This window comes from Uranotaenia lowii, chromosome 2, assembly GCF_029784155.1.
Source record: "Uranotaenia lowii strain MFRU-FL chromosome 2, ASM2978415v1, whole genome shotgun sequence".
NCBI classification, from domain to species: Eukaryota; Metazoa; Arthropoda; class Insecta; order Diptera; family Culicidae; genus Uranotaenia; species Uranotaenia lowii.
Genome location: NC_073692.1, coordinates 374,068,493 through 374,088,373, shown reverse-complemented (window position 1 = coordinate 374,088,373; position 19,881 = coordinate 374,068,493). Strand labels below are relative to the sequence as shown.

The following is a 19,881-nucleotide window of genomic DNA, read 5'->3' as shown; positions in this document are numbered from 1 at the left end:
AACAATGAAGCAAATTGAAAATATGAAAAATAGTAGGATTGTAAATATTTGAAAGGAAACATACTTTAAATGAATCTATAAAAATGGCAGCACTTATAGAATAATGTTTGAAAAAGCCCATGCAGCAAACCTGCAACTGACACAATGAATCGTTAAACGGGGAATAGAGAAGAAAAAGTCAGACATTAACGAAAAGGAGGAAAGCGATCAGTTTACAGACTAGTTTCTTGGAGGAAGGACGGAATTTTGAACGTAACGAAAAAATTGATTCCTGAAAGAAAGGACGCTGTCCTGAAGTGTAAAATAAAATGAAGAGAAAAAACGAGTGGATCGGAAAATAAATGGATCGGTCTCGACAAGCAGCACAGCAACACCCCGGTTCCAACGAAGTTTTTTGGCCGCATCCGATACTTCGAACTTGCGTTTTTTCCTGTCAGCATACTGAAAAGTAAACAAAAAAAATATTTTAGTTTACTAATATATTAAGCGTTCACATCAAAAACATTTCAAACTTACCAGTCAGAAAGATCAAAATGTTAAAGAAACCGAATTACCAACAATAGAGAGTGCTTCGTACCGTTAGACAAAAAAAAATGATGGGATGAATGAATGTGTTCATTATATTTTCACAATGCCATTTCTCCTATTTTTCATAAGATGTTCATATGAAAACTGAAGGAATTTCATAAGATTCTTATGAAATACAATTTTACACTCTAAAAAGCGGTTCATAAGACGCATCTTATAAAAATTATAATAAGAATTTGCCTGAGTGTACCACGTTTCAATCGCTGAACACTTTCCAGGTTGAGATGGCCCATTCTCCTATGCCACAGTTTGATATCCACGACGGAAGACGCGCTCATTGCTGTTGGTAAAGGCAATTGTGCCAGTCGAAACAAACCATTCTCCAACACGCCGGTAGCCACCAGATTTCCGTTCCCTTCGTTGACCTTCACACCAGCTGCGCTAAACGTGACAGTGTGTCCGCGCTTCACTATTTGGCTCACCGAAATCAGGTTCGTAGAAATCTCAGGAATGACTTGCACATCGTTGACCTCGATTGGCTCGTCGTCTTGACTACACTCGGGTAACAGCTTCAATTTTCCTTTCGCCACTACCTGCATGGCACCTTTGTTGGCTGCAACGACGGTACCGCTGGTTTTCTGTACGTTTTCCAATTTCGACACGGAATTGGTAAAATGATTCGAAGCACCGGAGTCGAAATACCAGCTCGATTCTTCGCCAAAATGTGCGCCTTTTGGAATATGGAGAGCCGTAAAAAACGAACTAGCTTCGTTAACAGTTGGAACAAGAGAGAGATTTTATTCAAAAATTTAAACATGGGTTACTATGATTATTTGCTACTTCTAAACGCTTGCTGTGATCAACAGTTTATTGGGAAAGAATTCGCTTTCGTTTGTTGAATTCAGCGTTGTGGTGGTTTACTGGTACACATTGTGCAGCTCAATGTGTTGAGGGCTACCGCTGCGCAGCTCAGTGATTTGCTTCGATGTGGCACATTGATGGACAGCTAGCTCAGGCAGTGCTCAGTTTTGCTCTCTCAATGTGCTATGGAAAAAATGCACATTGAGCTCATTGTGTGAGCAAATAACACCCCTGGCCGTAGGTCGTCAGGCCGTAGGTCATCAGGCCGTAGGCCGTCAGGCCGTAGGCCGTCAGGCCGTAGGTCGTTAGACCGTAGGTCGTCAGATCGTAGGTCGTCAGATCGTAGGTCGTCAGACCGTAGGTCGTCAGACCGTAGGTCGTCAGGCCAGAGCTCGTGATACCGAAAAGTGAAATCCTTCTAAGGTAAGGTTGCCAGAATTTTTTCCACTCCCATCCGGGCCTAGCAATTACGGGCAAAAGCAAGAAAAAATGCATTAAATTAATATTTTTTAAATGTAATTGCAGACTTCCAAAAACTTTTTGGAACACTTAAATATTTAAAGGTTTATAAAAGTAAATCAGCGAAATTATTTGAAACAACCGTTGAAAATTTCTATACCGTTAATCGATTTTGCTGAAACTTACTCAAAAACTTTGATTTTTTTTGGTTTCTTTGTGAAAATTGTGAAAAAATCCGGGCAATATCCGGACTTTTTTCACGATATCCGGGCAACCGGGCCGGACCGGACATTCTCGAAATCTTGCATCAAATATCCGGGCAAACCCGGATAAAACCGGGCAATCTGGCAAGCTTATTCTAGGGCTAGTTCTTTCGTACAGTCACAGAAAAAAAAACCAAATTTTACAGAAAGGATAGCGCGATTTTATCTATATTTGTGATGTTGTCAAGGTTTCGACCATTATGGTGCGTTCCAATGTGCACTAAAAGGTAGTTAGGTAGTATATTAACTTTAACAATCACTTTTGTTTATGTTGTTTATGTTTGCTGCTGTAGACAGTAAAAGATGGATGACTTCCAAAGAGTGAGTGGCGCGGTTAGTCGCCAAACAGATCCCAATTTATACCAATCTTAAGAATAATACAAATACTACCCATTATCTGCGGATTTTTTTCTTTCTTTTTATTTTTTGTAGGATATCGTCTACTAATTGATCATCAATAATATAATACTCGTCGTCACCATCTTTCCTTTGGTTTGATTTTGATCCACATGTTTGGTTTTCAATTTTCCATAAACGTTTACTAGCACATAATCATATTTCGCTGGGATTAACTTGCGATGAGTTTTTGTATTTCATTAATGTGTTCATCATATGTTTGTGTTGTAATTGTGTGACAATTTGGAATTTGAATTTTGTGTTTGATTCGGATGCACTGTTACTTACATTTACTGTTTGATAAATATATGTATATAATTGGTTGCATTTGTAAGTTTGTATATAATATATATATGAATATGTTCTGTTTTTTTTTGTCTAAATAATTTAATCCTATCGAGTTCAGACTCCTAGTTCAACATAAAATAAAGATCCATAGAAAGCTTGCCTCCAACAGCAGGTAATATATAATAGTTTATTGTTGTGTGTTTAGTCCTTCTTATACAGAGCTTACCGGTAGTTTTCAAAACACAGAGTGATTCCAATGCAATTATGGTTCGATTATTTTCTGTTATTGTTACTTGTAATCCTTTATTTTCTATATAGTTAATCTAGCATGGTTTGTGTCTATCATTGAAATACTTACGTAAATGCATTGACTGATTCTGATAGGAAGAAACTGATACTTTTTTGTACGTAGATAACTTAAAATAATAAGGATTTATAATCAGTTAGCTTTCAAATAATTTGAGAAAAGATAGTCTATAATGTTGTGGATTTAAATTTAACTAATTTGAGCTAATCATATTTAAGAAGTAAAACTTTCAACAGTTTCACTTTAACAGAGATAAAATATGTCAAAGACCCAAAGACACGCTTAAGAGCGTATTTAACATAATCTTGTGTTGACTCTTTAAACTTTATAAATTGCTTTAATTTGTGTAACCCGTTTATGAATCATCATCGTCATCGTCGATGATAGCCTTCTTGTCGATACTTTTACGACTGACGCGACCCTTGACGATCTTGGTAACGGTGACCCGCGTTCCGGTGTTCAATCCAGCCGAATTAGTTGCGCCCCAGCCGCGGATCGCTTCCTGGGTGGACATCAGCATCGAGTAGGAAGTGCCGAACTCACCCTCCTTGCTGTTGCGGATTCCGTACAGGAAGTACACCAGCATCCCGATTGAGAGCCAAATGAAGAACCGCAACCACGTCAGGAAGCTCAGATGGACCATCAGCTCGATGTTGCAGAATATGCTGAGGGCCGGAATATACGGCACCAGCGGAACCTTGAACTGGAGTCCCCGGGTGTTCTGATGGTGCGCGGAAATCACTACGATACCTTTGTTTGAGAAAAAGAAATACATAGTTTAAATTATAGAATATTTTCGGCAGTGTTTTTACTTTCGATTACATTTGCTGTGGTAACAGAAATTTAGTCTTGTGTATCGTGTATACATCTTCGCTTGTGGTGTGGAGAAGTGGTAAGCAACCCCAAGCAGCAATTCAAGTTTTATAGAATACTGCATGTATGCTTCATGTACATCGCTGCTACAAAGCAAATTACAGTTTTGTAACTAGCTTGAAAGCACTTATAAAGATAGGATAAATAGGCGCTTCTACATTAAGACTTGGAGAGCAAATTATAGAACCGTTTAAAACAGAGACAATGACTTCCGACTTCCAAACTTACTTCTGACAAAGACAAATAATGTACTATACAATATTATCCTTGGATTAAACTTACATGCAACCAAACAGAACAGCAAGAATCCGTACAAGCCCAGCGCCCACCAGGTTCCACTGTACAGCTGTTCCCAGGAGGCCTTAAACTGGAAGCAAATGGCCACGCTAAGCACACAAAACAGCAGCACCGCTCCGGAACAGGCAACTCCTGGCTCGCAGCGTCCGAGAACGGGTTCCAGCCAGCGGAACTGAGGCCGTAGCCTACCCGCCAGAGCTATCTCGATCATCTCGCTAGTCGGCGAGGAAGGATCAATGGCACTGGATTGTGACGACGACGATGCACCTTCCTCTTCGTCGGTTCCCGGAGTATCCGGAGCCAGATGAACGGTTTCCTCTACGGCAATCGGTCGATAGCGCAGCACGATCACACTGGCACTGACAATCGTGTATGCCAGGAGGGTTCCGATCGACATGAATTCGACCAGCTTTTCCAGATCGAATATGAGGGCTAGCAATGCAGAGCAGATACCGGAAATGGCCAAGTTGAGCAGCGGTACCTGAGTTTTGGTGTTGACTTTACCAAAGCAGGAGAAAATCAACCCATCGCTGGCCATGGCGTATAGGCATCTGGGAAGAGCGAACAGCGATCCGAGCAGGGTAGTTGTCATACCGCAAATGGCACCGGTTGAGATAGCGTATTTAGCCCAGGCAATCCCGCGGGTACCGAATGCATCCGGAAGAGCGGCCGCCGGGTTTATTTCGTTGAATGGTATCATAAGAGTAAGAGCAGCGCTAACTAGCACATAACCTACGGTTACAATACATAGGGATAAAATCGTAGCCAACGGGATGGACACGTTGGGATTCTTAGCCTCCTCTCCAGAGGTAGCAATACTGTCAAATCCAACGAAGGCGTAGAAGCATGTCGCTGCACCCGCCAAAACACCTCCAAATCCGAACGGTAAAAACCCCTGCTCCGGCATAGACCAATTTCCTACATCAGCGTACCAAAATCCAAGCACAACTACCAGTCCCATGACCACGACGTTCACCGTTGTCAAAATACTGTTGATCATGGCCGTAGCCTTCACTCCGGTAGCCAACGCTATGGCGTAGGCAATGCAGACGGCAAATGCCAGAAAATCCGGATACTTGGCCAGCAACTGCTCATGCATCTCCCCAGTCAGCTCCATTGTTGTATTAGCCACGATATTCCCGAACATCGAATCCACGTATCCACTCCAGGCCCGAGCAACGGACGCCGCTCCCAACATGTGTTCCAGAATGATATTCCATCCTATCACGAAAGCCCAAAATTCGCCAATGGAAACGTACGTGTAAACATACGCGGAGCCAGCCTTAGGAACACGTGTTCCAAATTCCGCGTAGCAAAGGGCGGCCAGCATCGAAACGGCACCGGCCAGCACAAACGACAACACGATGCCGGGGCCTGCCATTTCGTGGGCCACCGTTCCGGTCAACACGTAGATGCCAGCACCCACCATGTGTCCGATTCCTGGAATCGAAAGCAAAAACGTAAAGACGGTCAGTAATGGTCCAATGTAGTGATTTATAAGAAACACGAAAAGACGACAAGTATAGGTAATCGAAACGAAGGGGGGAAATACAATCTCATTAAAACGTAATTGAAAATATACACTTCACAGTACTGGTCTTGCCCTTGATTATTTCGCTGAAAGGATTTATTGAAAAGGTCCTGTTGGCTATTTTTACTGTACACTAGCCGACCCGGTGTGCGTTGCTACACCTTAAATATATTTTTTAAATCAATCAAATTTGTGTAAATTATTTAAAATTTTAACTTCAGTTTCGAAGTGATACAAAAATGATTATTTCAGAGATTTGGAAATTATTAATTTTTTTTATGTTAAAAACCTTTTTTCAAAATTGATGATTTTTATCATCGATTTTAGTCCGAAACTAAGACTTTTAGGGGCCGTTCAGATACCACGTGGACAGAAAAATGAGATTTGTTACCCCCTCCTCCACCTACGTGGACAAGCGTGGACATTTGGCAAACCCCTCTCCCCTCCCCCGTTGTCCACGTGGACGGATTTGATTTTTTTTTTTTTCAATATTATTTGACAGTTAGAAACTACTTTTTGCTTTTTTGTTATTGAACTGGCTGATTCTGAAAAACCGAATAAGCATTTCCTGATATAAAATAGAGGCCTTGCTCGGGTGAAGACACGTTTTTATGTTTTCTCGTTGCGGTTGCGCTGAATTTTTTGGTTTTTTTTCTCTTTATCGTTGAAATACAAGTGATTTGAGAAATTATTCAAAGTGAAATTCACAAGGAATTGAAGTACAGTTTTACGTTTAACCCTGTCAAGAAGAGCTGGCGTTTAAAGTTGAATTTAAAAGAACTCGAGTGACTGAAAAGAGGGGAATGCGAGCAAAAACAGCTGTCATATTGCAGAGAGCGGTAGTCGGCATGAACAACAAGGACAGGAAAAACCGGTGAGATCTTTGCGATTAATCCAACCTTTATAACTTAGACACTTTCACCTTCCTATCGATTTGGCTGCTGTGCATTTTTTAAATTACTTAGGCCGGAACAAATTTCAAATCCTTCTTTTGTCACTCGGAGTTGGAACATCGCGAGGGGGGGACAATAAAAAATAATGCAAAAAACAAATAAATTGGAATAAATTGCACGAAAGCTTGTATGCAACCAAATTGCATACTATATTATTGCATAAAACTTATAAATCATGTATTTTGTTTATCGAAAAATTCAATAAAATCAAGAATACAAAATGTGAATTCATTTTCATCTTCCAAAATTTGGTTCTTAGTCTTGTAATCTTTCGGATATTTGAATTTTTATTTGAAATTTACCTAAAATATTTCAAACTTTATTTATTCCCCCCTTCGAGATTTTGGAAATTTCGAAGGGGGGGGGGGGGGGGTGACAAAAGAAGAAATTGATATTTGTTCCAGCCTTATAATAGGTCGACACTGTGTGGAGCAGCATTCTCTCGGTGCTATCGTAAACGTGGGTTTTCCTAATTTTCCCCGGATACAAATACCATTCTAAACAGAATATCGATGAAAATCCAGGTTTTATATAGAAAGAGAAGGATTTTATTGAATCGTATATTATTTGAGGCAGCGATGCCGTTAATATTGATAAGCAGAAGTTTGGTAGACAAGAAAGGACAGCCTAAAATTTCAGAAATGGATTTTTCCATGTTTTTTTCTAGTAGCTGATTTCATTGTCACAGGCTTCGGTTGCTTCGATCGATTAAAAAACAAGTGCTGACAGCCGAAATGTAAAGTAATGATCTTAACATTTTTTCTCTAATAATTATTCCACGGGATTACAAATATATTTCTTTGATGAAAATTCTTTTCAAACTTTTAAGTTGATACTTTTCCATGAAATTGAAAGCTGTCGGTCGGTCGTATTAATTACAGCATCTCTTAAATGAAGTATAAATTTTTCATGCATGTAATCAGATCTAATAAGTGTTTTTGTTCAATGTTATACAACCACAGTCAAGTTTCTTTTGAACTGGTAATTTCATTATGATTGTTATTTCTTACTATCATTTCAGTTTTTGAGTAAAAACGCAAAGCTTGACCTGAACCAAGGTTTAGTAAACGTGCTCACTGAACATTTTTATCTTGTTCTTTCTATTTTTCATGGGTTTGTGTTTTGTTATAACATTTTCTATTCAGTTTTGGTCAGTACTTTGTGTTTAAAAATATGTGTGAAAATGTAATCTACTTGAATTGGTAAAATTTATTCAACTTGAAGTATAGTTTAGCATCGCATCGATTGATCACAACTATCTTCCCAGATTTGTACTTTGGAATGATGAAATTTCATTATGGTTTTCAAACAGACAATCAAAATCAAATTCAAATCGAAATATTTAATGAAAAATCTACATGAGGCCTTTAGTCAGAGTAGGGACTTGAATTCACAGATTTAAGACAAATTCTATTCATATTAATACGAAGTTCAGTAGGAAACAGGAATTTAAGGAGATTAAAAACGGTAAAGATATGAAATGATGGAACCAAAGAATGGAATATTAAATTTAGCAAATGCAAAACAGTTTGTTGAATTTTTCTTTTAAGTTTACAATTGGATACTTTTAACCTTCTAAGGCCTTCAGAATTATTTAGGAGTTTCAATAGGAAACTTAGGCATTTCAAGAAAGTAGGAGAATAGGTTTCAAGTGGTCACATCACTTACCAAGGTGATTTCCATACCACATTCCCTTGCCCCATACATTCAGCGTGAGATTTGTGGAGGGATGGCGTACAGCCGGCCTCCGTAAAACAAATCATCACATGTGCTGCTCTTCCCTTCCTCTTATCGACTACACGGACTTGGCCGGCGTCGTTATTGGTTCATTTGAAGTAGGAGGTTCTCAAAACTGTACAGTGAGATTGTGTTGCTTGTTCCCAGCAAACTTTCATTTGGTTCATTGTGCAATGTTGATTATCTCGAACCAAACACGGAGTGCAACCATTATGCCATTGGCCATGGGGCCGTAGGTGGACCGTAGTTGATAACAAGCTCAAGCTCATAAGGGCTGTCCCAACGGTAGATGCAAAACACGGTTTTCGACCACGCTAAAACATTTCGGCTGGCACCGGTGGCGTGTATTGTTGTTGTAGCACAGTTATCGATTTCAAAATTCCCAACAGTTATACGCCTTTGTTCCAAATTCATGCAAATTTGGAACAGGATTTCAAAATATACCACAGACCGATTTAGTTCACGGTGAGAAAATTTTAGCCAACAATGATTTCTTTCACACATGTTTGGGTAACATTGGGTGTGATTTTCTTTTTGAGATATTATTTGAATGTTTTTTTTTTTCGCTTCAACCACCCTATACGTAACATTTATTGAGAATAGATGTTAATAAAAACCATATCAAGTATAAATAATAGATGTAACATTATTCTCGATTTAATATAATTAAATAAAAAGTTTTTTATTTGGGCTTGACGAATTAGTGAATCCCGTCAGCGTTCTAAAATTTGGAAAAATAAACGAAAAAATTTTAATACTTTTTCGATGAGATAAAATAAATGTTTATTGTTTGTTCTATAATTTTTGTTCTATTTGAGATATTGAGAGATTTTTAGTTTCGTATGGATTGCTCGGAGTTTTCGTCAATATCAGCATATTTTTCTGTATCCATACATAAATTTACAAATAGTGAAACAAGTTTTTGTCAAACAAAAATGTCGACAAATCAAAGGAAAATTTCCTTTGACTTTGGGATGAACATTTCTCGTTTCCCTTATCAATGTCAGCAATAACTTGAAAAAAAAATTGCTTTTTCATTTCATTTCAACAAAAGCTTATTCCATTGATTCAAAGCAATTTGATTGAATTAATTGAAGAATTGTTTCAATTGACCTTTTTTCCTCGTTGTGTAGTCATTTTTGCTTTTAAATTAATGGAATCCTGGTACAATAGTTGAAATCATTGTTTTGTCAAAAAGAATATTCGTAGAATTAATTTTAAGACAATTAACCGTGAAACTCAAAACTTATGCATTTTTTCTAATAAAATGGGTTTTTTCTTCTCAGTTATTGAGTGTCTGCAATGAAAGTCTCTCCGTTTTAAATTTGCTCCTACACCGGTGGGGAGTGGGTGTTTTAGCCGATTCTAGAATTTCAAATTGTGCTTAAACTGGTATACTTAAAACCAATATTTACGCCTGAACCGTTGCAGGTGCTCTAAGCATTTCCTGATATAAAATAATTTTATAAATTTCAAAATTATTATATTTTCGACTTGCTTTCAAGTGGCTGCTAATTGATTAAACTTAAACTGGAAAGAGGTTTTAATAAGAAGTTTTATTTGTTTTAAAGGATCATAAGTTATGCCAAAATTTATTAGCAATCAAATTTGGATTATTTTTTATTATCAAACATGAGGGAACAGTTTCAAACACTTTCGGCATCGTAACCTAATGAGTAATGATCTTTTTTTTACAATTTCTTTATTTGAAACGGCTCATAAGAGTAATGATCTTTAAACTTTCAAAAAGCTTGAAGTTTCAATGAGCGCATTGATTCATTGGAAGACTGGGAAAAAAAAACTTCAGCCCCAGTTTTAACAACTGAATTATCGATTTCATGAACGGGACTCAAATGAAAGATACAGAAAACGAATTGTACTTTCCCGAAGAACAAAAAAAAAGTCCCCAACATCTTGTTAAAGAGCTTTTCTTCCAAGTTTCCACCTTGCATTCGACTTGCCAGCAAAGCTGGCTGCCGTTTTGTTTTCGTATTTTGTTCACAACAGCTCAGTCACAACATTATACTAAATTCCCAGCGGGGGCAGAAATTACCCGAATGGATCCACCTACACGTTTCTCATCTCTCAAACCAAGCCAAGACTGGGTACAGCTTTTTTTTTGCTTCCCCATTCACATATTATCGGAATGTCACGTCGTTCGTCGTCGTCGTCGTCGTCGTCACAGCAGCATATTTTCAATCACACTTTCAAGGACTTCTCGAAGCAAGGATGCAAGCAAGGAGGTGAGCTCCCTGGTACCCCTACAAGAGGTTCGTTTGTTGACTTTGGCCAGGCGGCACGCATAATATTTTCGTCGTCGTTCCAAGTTTTAGCAATTTTCCCACCCCCTTTTCCGGAAAAACCTTACGTTGACTGAACCGTGTGTGTTTGGTATGAAGCAACTGGTGCAGAAGCAACGTGTGGATACATATGTTAATTCCAACTGATCTCTGTCTAATTCTCGCAGGAAATGAAGATTTATTTTCTCCGTAGGCACCCCGGGAGCCGAAATACTGCTATATTAAAGTTGCCAATTCTTGAAATTTACTATTTCAGGCGAATGTATTAATTCTTAATTCAAATTGAAAAAGTTTGCTTCTGGTACATTAAATTTGGGAGATTTCAACAAACAAACAATATGCTGGCATAGAATCCATATTTCGTTTTGAGCCTTGATTTAAAGTCTACTTAATAATATGAATATTTGACCCATTTTTTCACTCATTGTCGGCAGACTCAAACAGAAAACTCAAATTGAATTTTTATAATTTTTAAGCGTTTTAAAATTATCATTTTTACCATCGAAAGTTACATGAACAAAATTTATAAGTCCAAAACATCATCATTATCATTATTATTGTAGAGATAGGCGATTAATAATGAAGAAAATGAAACTGAAATTAAACATAGCACAATAAGAATATGAAGTAGAAGTCATTCGAAAACCCACTAAAATCACACAGATTTATGGCTATATCTCTTTCGTCTGCTTGAATAACTATGTAAATGTTAGTAATTTACAAACCTGTTAATATAGGATTTACCTAAACGAACAATTCATCACAAAACAAACATTGATTTAAGTGTGATTTTGAAGAAAAGTTTAATTTTGGGTATAAAATTCTTCAAAAGTTGGTTGGTTTCGCAAGAGCTCTGAGATGGTGTTCACTATCACGGACATCTCTTCGATAGTTCATGTCAGAGCACACCTTGGAAGATATTCTTGTGACGGTTGTTTATAACCAGTGATAAATTGAATAAAGATGGAGACGCAGACGATGAAGGAAGCCCCGGGTCCCTCTGCCAAAAGGGATAATCCAACCACCATCACCACAACCAAAAAGAAGGAAGCGCCGGGTCGAAGCAGCGGTTCGAAAATCGAACCAAAACCGACGGCTTTGAAGACGGTGGTCGCCCGCAAGCTGGTCGAGGTCACCTTGTTCGGACACCAGGACGAAGCAGAACGTTGCGATAATGGTTCAGCAGTTTTCACTGCTGCCATTAAATCAAACAAAGAGATTTATCTTGAATTGGCTAAGCAATTGTTACTTAAACGAAATCACCAGGTTACGACAATTATGTGGCCCGAATTTATGACAAAAAAAATCATATGAGTTTTAACATGTCATCACGAAGTTTTTAATGCCGAATTCGGAAATGGTGTTTGAAAACTCGTATTGTCCTGATGGGGGAAGAAGACTGAATAAAAAAAGAAAAAAATCTTTCAAACGTCAAATTTCTCTCATAAATCTACCGACCAGTGCGAAGGTTCAATATTTTACTTTCTTATTAAGTGATTTTTAATAAAACTCGTTTGATGCTAAAAAGCACTTGTTTTGCATAAAACAATTTTTTAATAAGGATTTGTTTTGCTCTGGCTAATTCTTGCATGACCAGGCGTATTGAGTCGCTCAAATTTCATCAAAGTTTTGAAGCTGATGAATAAAAATGATTTGATTAATGGTTGTTCTAAAAATATAGCTAAATCTAAATTTAGCACCTAAACAACTGAGTTACATGACTCGCTACACGAAACTGATCATCCAAAGTTAAAATTTGAACGATTGCAAATCTTTTCAACAATTGCTGGCTTTTTGCCGAACAGTAAAAAAAAGATACAGAAAACGATACAGCAAATTTCAGTCTTCCTCCCCCAGGTATGATGTACGTATGAAAACTGTCGTCGCATGGCAATGTGGTGGAAAGAGAGGTGATGAGAAAGAAACGTTGCAAAAGTAGAAGTAAAGTTTTTTCTTCGTAAACATAGTTACCATGACAGAAGTGACGTCACTACCCACCATTATCGCGACGCATTCTGCCTAGGATAAATTAAGCTCCCTGACAACGACGCGTCGCGACGCAGGACTTGTTTATGTTTATTTTTCTTTTTTCTCTCCGACGTGCAATAGTGTGCGTTCCTTTGCGCCACCTTAGTAAAAGTGTACCTCATTGGTCGTTGAGACGCCGTTGAACGTTTGTGACCAGAGGTGCCAGGTGTCCTGATTTATCAGGATTTGTCCTGATTTTCGAGAGACCGTCCTGATTTTTCAAAAACTCTCGATTTGTCCTGATTTTCTTAAATTGGTCCCTAAAATGTCCTGATTTGTCCTGATTTTCATAAAAACTTTTCAAATATAATCGAATTTGTAGCTAAACTATAAGAAAACCGAATAAATAGGATATGAAGTAGATAAACCCATTCAACAGATGGTAATCTTCGGTTCAGCGATGATATTTAAATGGTGTTTTTCGATATGAACTACAGGCCAGCCAAGAAGCTGCTTACTGTTGTTGCATAAATCAAGGCGTCTAGAGCACCTGTATTGCGCCTATATTTATGCAATTTAGGCAGAAATCCTTAATATTTTCAAGAATCCAGAGGTGTCCTGAAAAATCCTGATTTTTAGCTTCGCGATGTCCTGATTTTTGATGAAATCACCTGGCACCCCTGTTTGTGACGTAGCAATCAAAACATTCACTGAACCTCGAAAACACCCAAACTTGAGAACTTTCCCCGCCAACCCGAATGAAATTCCCTCCCTACAGGTTTGGCTATTGAAGGCATAACCTAAAGATAAGCTCTTAAAGGAGAACTCATCCCCCAAAATCTGATACCGCAATAAAATGGAAATCAAAATAAAAAAAATTACAGCAGGTAAGGGAATCACACCCATACCTGCAATGGCTCTGCGATTAACATCTCAGGATGCTAACCGCTCGACCACCGGAGAGTTGTTGAGAGAGGCAGCTACATCATCGTATATGCGAGACTTTCTGCGAATGAAGCGGGAATAAAAGTTATCCCCCAAAAAAAAACAGTTCTTCGCTTTGAACTTACCCCCCAAACCTAAATCTGCCACGATGGAGGTAACAGAATCAGATGCGCTTACAACAAAAACCCCCCAAAAAAACAGTTCTCCGTTTGAAGGACAAGTTTGGCGTATTGGCAAGCTGTGATTTTTTCACAAACTTAAGTTGTCAATCTTGAACTTAGGTTTGGCGGGTAGCAGTTCTCAAGTTTGGGTATTTTCGATTTTCAGTGTTGAAAAAACTGATTCTCACACTCGTGCAACGGTAGTCTTGTCCGCACCTATTGATAAACCGCATAGGGTATTGTCATATCCAAAAGCGAATGTTGGAGGGAATATTTTCATTAACTGTATGAAGCATTGTGGGTGTAGTAGTAGTAGAAGTTAACATTTGCAAATTTTTTATATTTTTGATCAGAAATAACATATTCTATTAACACTTAAAAGCCCGAGGTCGAAAAAATAAGGTGCACCAAAATCAAACAGCTGTAACTTTCAAATCCCTGGGCCAAAATTTACCAAATAACTCTCACGCTCATCCGGAGTATACGTGTTTAACAAATGTGCAATAGGGTGGGTTGAATTGCAACTTTTTTCAAATTTACAAACACCTGTAGTCTAAAAAATCCTTTTTAGTCAAAACGAACGAGAGAATTTTTGCAGATTTTAAATAAGATGAAGATACCTTGGTTTTGATTTAAAGTTTTGTATTGCAAAACGCGAAAATTTGTTCGGGTAAATGTAACATTTTTTATTTTTGCTCGAAATTCTCACACGATGCAAATGAAATTCTAATTTATGGAGATAACTGGAAAATTCCCTCGCTACAACTTTGCCGAAGACTGCAAATCGGTAGGGTAGTTAGAAATTAGTTATAGCTTCCCAAACAAAAACTTCTTTTTTATGAAAAGAATCTAACAACACAGCTAGATTCCCGTCCAATTTTAGAAATATCACTTCAGCAAGAAAATTATTTATTTGAGAGTCTTGAAATTATCTGATGAAATGTTGATGTAAGAGGGTAAATCTAAAGCCCTACAGTAAAAGTGCGGCAGACTGAAGCTTCTGTAATCTTTCTGCACTGCCAATAACGTAAACATTCGCATGACTTCTTGTTGATGTGCAGCTGTGTCGCAGATTGTGAAGTTGATTTTCGTTTTGTGAATATTATTTAATTTGCTCTGCGTTGTGTCAATTGTTAAAATAAAAATAAATTGCTTCTTTCCGTTTTGCTCCAATGAATTTTTTCTGCATTCTTCATTAATTTCAATTGAAAAATTGAAAGTCACAGTCACACAGATTACAATACTTCCCACGAATTTGAAATGCTAAAAATGGTTATGCTCGATTGGAACGACTTTTGACAGTTCGATTGGAACTCCGCGGTGACAGTCTGCCGCACTTTTATTTTATTGCTTTAGGTAAATCGGGTAACGAGAAGATAATAGTAGGCGTGTGCCAAACCGTCAACACGCGTTTTTTCCGGCTCCACTAAGATCAAGTTCACTCGTGTTGCGGGAAAGTGGTAGAAACTTTGACACTTGTAGCACATTTTGAAAATTTTACCATTCAAAAATGTTTTTAATATCTTTGGGCGTTGTATTTTTCACAGCACTGTTTCTATAACAACCGTATGTGATAGAAATGTTGCTATTTTTGCATCACAGCATGCGAGAATACCACACGTGTTGTAAAAACTCTTAAAGGCCACAGATCTTGAAATGTTTTCGCATGGTAAAGTTTTCAAAATGTGCTAAAGCTGTCAAAATTTCTACCACTTTCTCCCAACACCAGTGAACTTGCACTAATTTTATCATAAATTGATAGAAAATAACAAAAATTAACAGCCAAATACAGTTCAAGTGTTAAAAGTTCGTCAAAGAAATCGTTCATGCAAAAGTTACGAGTTGAAATTGCACAAGTGTCTTTGGAAACCTGATAAAAGTATTTTGTAAATGTAATTGTGTTCCAAGATTTATTGGATTCAGGAGAAAAATTAAGCTTATATCTCACCACGGAGAAGCTATATAGTCAACAAAATTTTGAAGTTTGCTGAAGTCCACAGGAAATGTTATCATAGCAGGAAAAGTGTTCCGGATGGCATCAAATAGATAACACGTTTATATCTACGTCAAGCTTTGGAAGACTTTGGTGAGATCGATCAATCAATTGTTTTTGTTTTTCTTAAATTAAATTGAACATATTAACAATCAACTATATAATCATACATGTATAGCAAATTCATATGGAGCGTTCGGCAGGGAACTCCATGCTTCATTCCTCTCCTTGATGCTGTATCTTTTGCGGTATTCATTACATGGTTGGCCTGGCCGTAGTTGTATCTGCAATTTATTCAATAAGTAACAGATACAACGTCGGAAAGAAAAATGTAGGACGCAAGTCTTTCATTTTACAGGATGCTTATTAGATATGGCCATGTTGAAGAAGAAAAAGAAGAAAAAGAAGAAGAAGAAGAAGAAGAAGAGGAAGATGAAGTAAGAAGGTAAATCGGGTAACGATTAACCTCATAAAGTTTAAGACAGTACCTAACTTCTGGCAATTTTTTGAAATTTTGTAATTAAAAAAAGGTGTGAACATTTTTGATAATGTTCAAGTTTTTTTTTAAATAGTTTACCTCTAAAAATATAAAGTAAAAGACAAATTATGTTCTAAGTAATTTAAACCAAGTTTAAATTATCGTACTTGTATACATGACAATTTCAATGTCTTTGACGTCAAAGTGATTTTAGAAAATAAGTTAAATAAAGTCTTTTTCAACAATTTAGGTTATTATACATCAAAGATACTGAATTTAAATATCTTTTTACATTTTGGCTCATAAGAGGCAATCATCAAATTAAAGATAAAATTATAATAAATACTGGCCTGTCGAATTTTTTTTTAGTTTTCGCCAACTTTGATACGGAGTACAAAATCAATGTTTACATAGTAGATATTTGACACTTTAAATCCAATTTATACGTTGGTTCGTTGGCAAGCGTTCGATTGGATAGTTAAAAATTTTTATCGAAAATGGTAAGTCCCTAAATCTTTATTTTCTCATGTTTCCTATAACAGAAAAGTGTCTTTCAGCGGCCGGAAAACTATCGAAACACCTTCTCAGAGGACACGTTCAGCTCGCTCTTTGGATGTGAGCACGAAGCATATGACTCTATCAGCAGCAGCGGATTTTTAGGGAGTCTCAAAAAACACCTTAAGGTTTCGAATGCGTTAAACAAACTTTGAAGGTTCACCGAAGCCCGGGCCATCTCCTGTACCAACGTCGACAGAGGAGAAAGAGCTGAAAACTGGGTATTCAACATGCAGGAGATTGGTTTTCCTGTGACCGAAGACATGCTGCTCGACACAGTGAAGTGATTTTTAAAGGCATCTCTCCGAGAAAACAAATTTGAGAATAATCGTCCAGGTAATTAAAGCACATTGAACATAACAAGTATATTATGAGTGGTAAAAACATCATTTTAGGTAAAACATGATTGAATCTTTTTTGAAAGAGATGGAATCACCTACTGAACCAGAATCTGTTTCAGAGATCAGGAATTCAGTGTACTCTGTTGAGGACCGGGTACTCCTGTGGTGGCTCCAGAGAGATTTTGCCGTTATTCCGTTTTTCGGCTTCTCCTGTATTCATGGTTTATTTATTTGCTCATAATTACAATTTTTAACGGACTTTCGCGTTAAAGCTTTCATGAATGAACTGTAAATTTTACCTGCAAAAGTTGCTAAATTTAGTTAAAAAGAAATTCAATTTAAACACATAAATACTTTCACATTTTTCGATTTCATATTATTTTTTGTTCAATTTTCAACGGGTAGTTGAATCCAAAATAACCACAGGATATATTACAATGATTCAGAAAAAGTGTTAATTAACTAAATATTTATATAAATTAAGCATTATAATTGCTTCAAGATATTCAATTTTCATTCTTGTCATTTTTTTTTGTGTTTGTCTCACTGGTCTTGTTGGACGAATAAATCTACTTCACCGTAAAAAGAAATTTGGCTTATTCTGCCGTTCAAGTGAAATCTCCAACTGCGCTACCATTTGTTTACTCATGTCACAATAAAAAAAAATTAGCGAAATAAAAGGAAGCAAACATAAATGCAAAAAAAATATTCGCCATGTACTTGGGTAGGTGTTCATGATTGCCTACTTACCGAGCAGTGTAATATCGAACGTATTGAGGCAACGATTCAGCGGAGTTTCCATCAGATCGGCCGGCAGCTGCTTGGTCCGGTTCATTTTGCTGCACAGCCCGGACATGACATGGCCCAGGATCATCCTCCGAGCGCTCGGCATCCTGTCCGCTTGGCTTCCGGCCCAATTTCACCGATCCATATGGAAACGGAAAACAGAAAATGTAATTTGTTTCATTATCATACGGCATAGAGGCAGTGGCGAGTGGTGAGGAGCAAGCGAGGGGTAGAAAAAAAAAGTAACACAGTCCGCTGATCAATTATTAAGCTCACTCAGGTGGGATTTTGCAGCAGAATTCCTACCTTTAACCCCGGAAAACGCGTAATTCGAACCCGTAGATTTGAACAAAAGTTTCCAGATTGCCGAAAAACAACGAAAACCGGAAGTTTTGGAAAAACTTTTCACACCAATATGTATATCACTGCTGCTCCTGCTGATGTTGATGCTGTTGTTGATGCGAGGGGTAAAAATTTTGATTGGGAAAAGCGAGGAAAAACTTTTGTGCCACCCTCGCAGCCGACGAACGGTGAGCAACTCAACTCGGCGAACCAGCTGATGACAAATTGGGCTAAGCTTTCGGGTCTTGTCAAAGTCTTCGACCGAACCGACACCCAGACATCGCAGCGTCGCACATGTCAGCTTTTCGAGAGAACCACCTCAATCGATGGAATGGAGGCGCTTTCGGGAGGAGGAACCCCAGGGAGGGGGGAACAACTTGTACGATTCGACTGGTGGCCCCCTGACCTTCATGCGATGGGGATCTCACTCAATCAGCCAACCTATTCGGCGGAAGCTCCTTAAACATAAGACCTTGTACACGATTGAGTTTTGGAACATTTTTGACCTTTTTTTTTCAAATGAAGCAAGCAAAATGTCATGCTCTCCCTCGCTTTTCCACCTTTTTTCTTGTAGTAAACATTAATTTTCTAATCTATTTAAAAATCATGTAAAAAATAACGTTAAAAACACTAAACATTAGCTTCCACCTTCGACAAGGTTCAGCGAAACGAGAACCACCGCCATCGTCGTCCGTCGGGTGAAAGCTAGGCATGCGTACATGGTATTTACGCAAACTTTTAACAATCGAAAAGTGAAACTATTTTTCCGGCAGGTAGGTACAATGAAAGCATCACTTTGGAAATCCCATCACAAGTGCACCGCAAACAACGAATTGATTCGGCCAATTTTGAATCAATGTGAGTGCAAAAACATAACAAAAAACAATGTGCCCTTAAATTTAGCTTACGTCGAAACGATGAGCAGGATTTGGTTTCTTATTATGTATTTGGATATTTATCAAATTTATAAATTTTTAACTAGTTTTTATTTCCCAAAAAAAAACATCATTTATTTGAAAAATTATTTGAAGGCCATCCGAAGAAAGTGAAAGAACAATTTAGAGAAAAGTTGGTTTTCGCGATAGTGGCTCCAGAGAGCAATCTAAAAAGAAATGAGAACCATTACCTTAACAATCACCATAACCTTCTAGAGACTTACTTATATGTGTTAACAGATTATCACCGCTGCACAGTGGTCCAAAAGAGCTTGAAATGGAACTTTTTTCCTGGTGACTTTGTCATTCATTTTAGCTATTAGATGTCTTCAGAACATTTACTAGTAAGATTGTTTCCCATAACGTGAAAGTATCAAAAATTAGTCACAGCCTACTACGATAAAAAAAAAACACCAACTTTTTTGTTTGAAGAGATAGAGACCAGATTTGTTCTACAAAGTTGTAGATATCATCAAAATATGAAACTTTGTTGAAGTAACAAAAGCTTTATCTCTATTCAGTGCAGAGTTATAAAGCTTTTAGTTTAAAACATACTTAAAATTTGTTTTTTGTACTTAACTATT

The 19,881-nt window shown here is 37.6% G+C and overlaps 1 protein-coding gene across 1 annotated transcript; it reads right to left on the bottom strand.

Annotated features, from left to right (window-relative positions):
- Positions 1-2,269: 2,269 nt before the first annotated feature.
- Positions 2,270-18,582, bottom strand: LOC129745617 (cationic amino acid transporter 4). Its single transcript, XM_055738803.1, has 4 exons — positions 18,327-18,582; positions 17,985-18,139; positions 4,258-5,712; positions 2,270-3,852 (listed from the first exon to the last, which is right to left on the bottom strand). The coding sequence occupies exons 2-4, from the start codon at positions 18,124-18,126 to the stop codon at positions 3,458-3,460; spliced, it is 1,992 nt and encodes a 663-aa protein (XP_055594778.1). The 5' UTR covers positions 18,127-18,139; positions 18,327-18,582; the 3' UTR covers positions 2,270-3,457.
- Between the last annotated feature and the right edge of the window lie 1,299 nt (positions 18,583-19,881).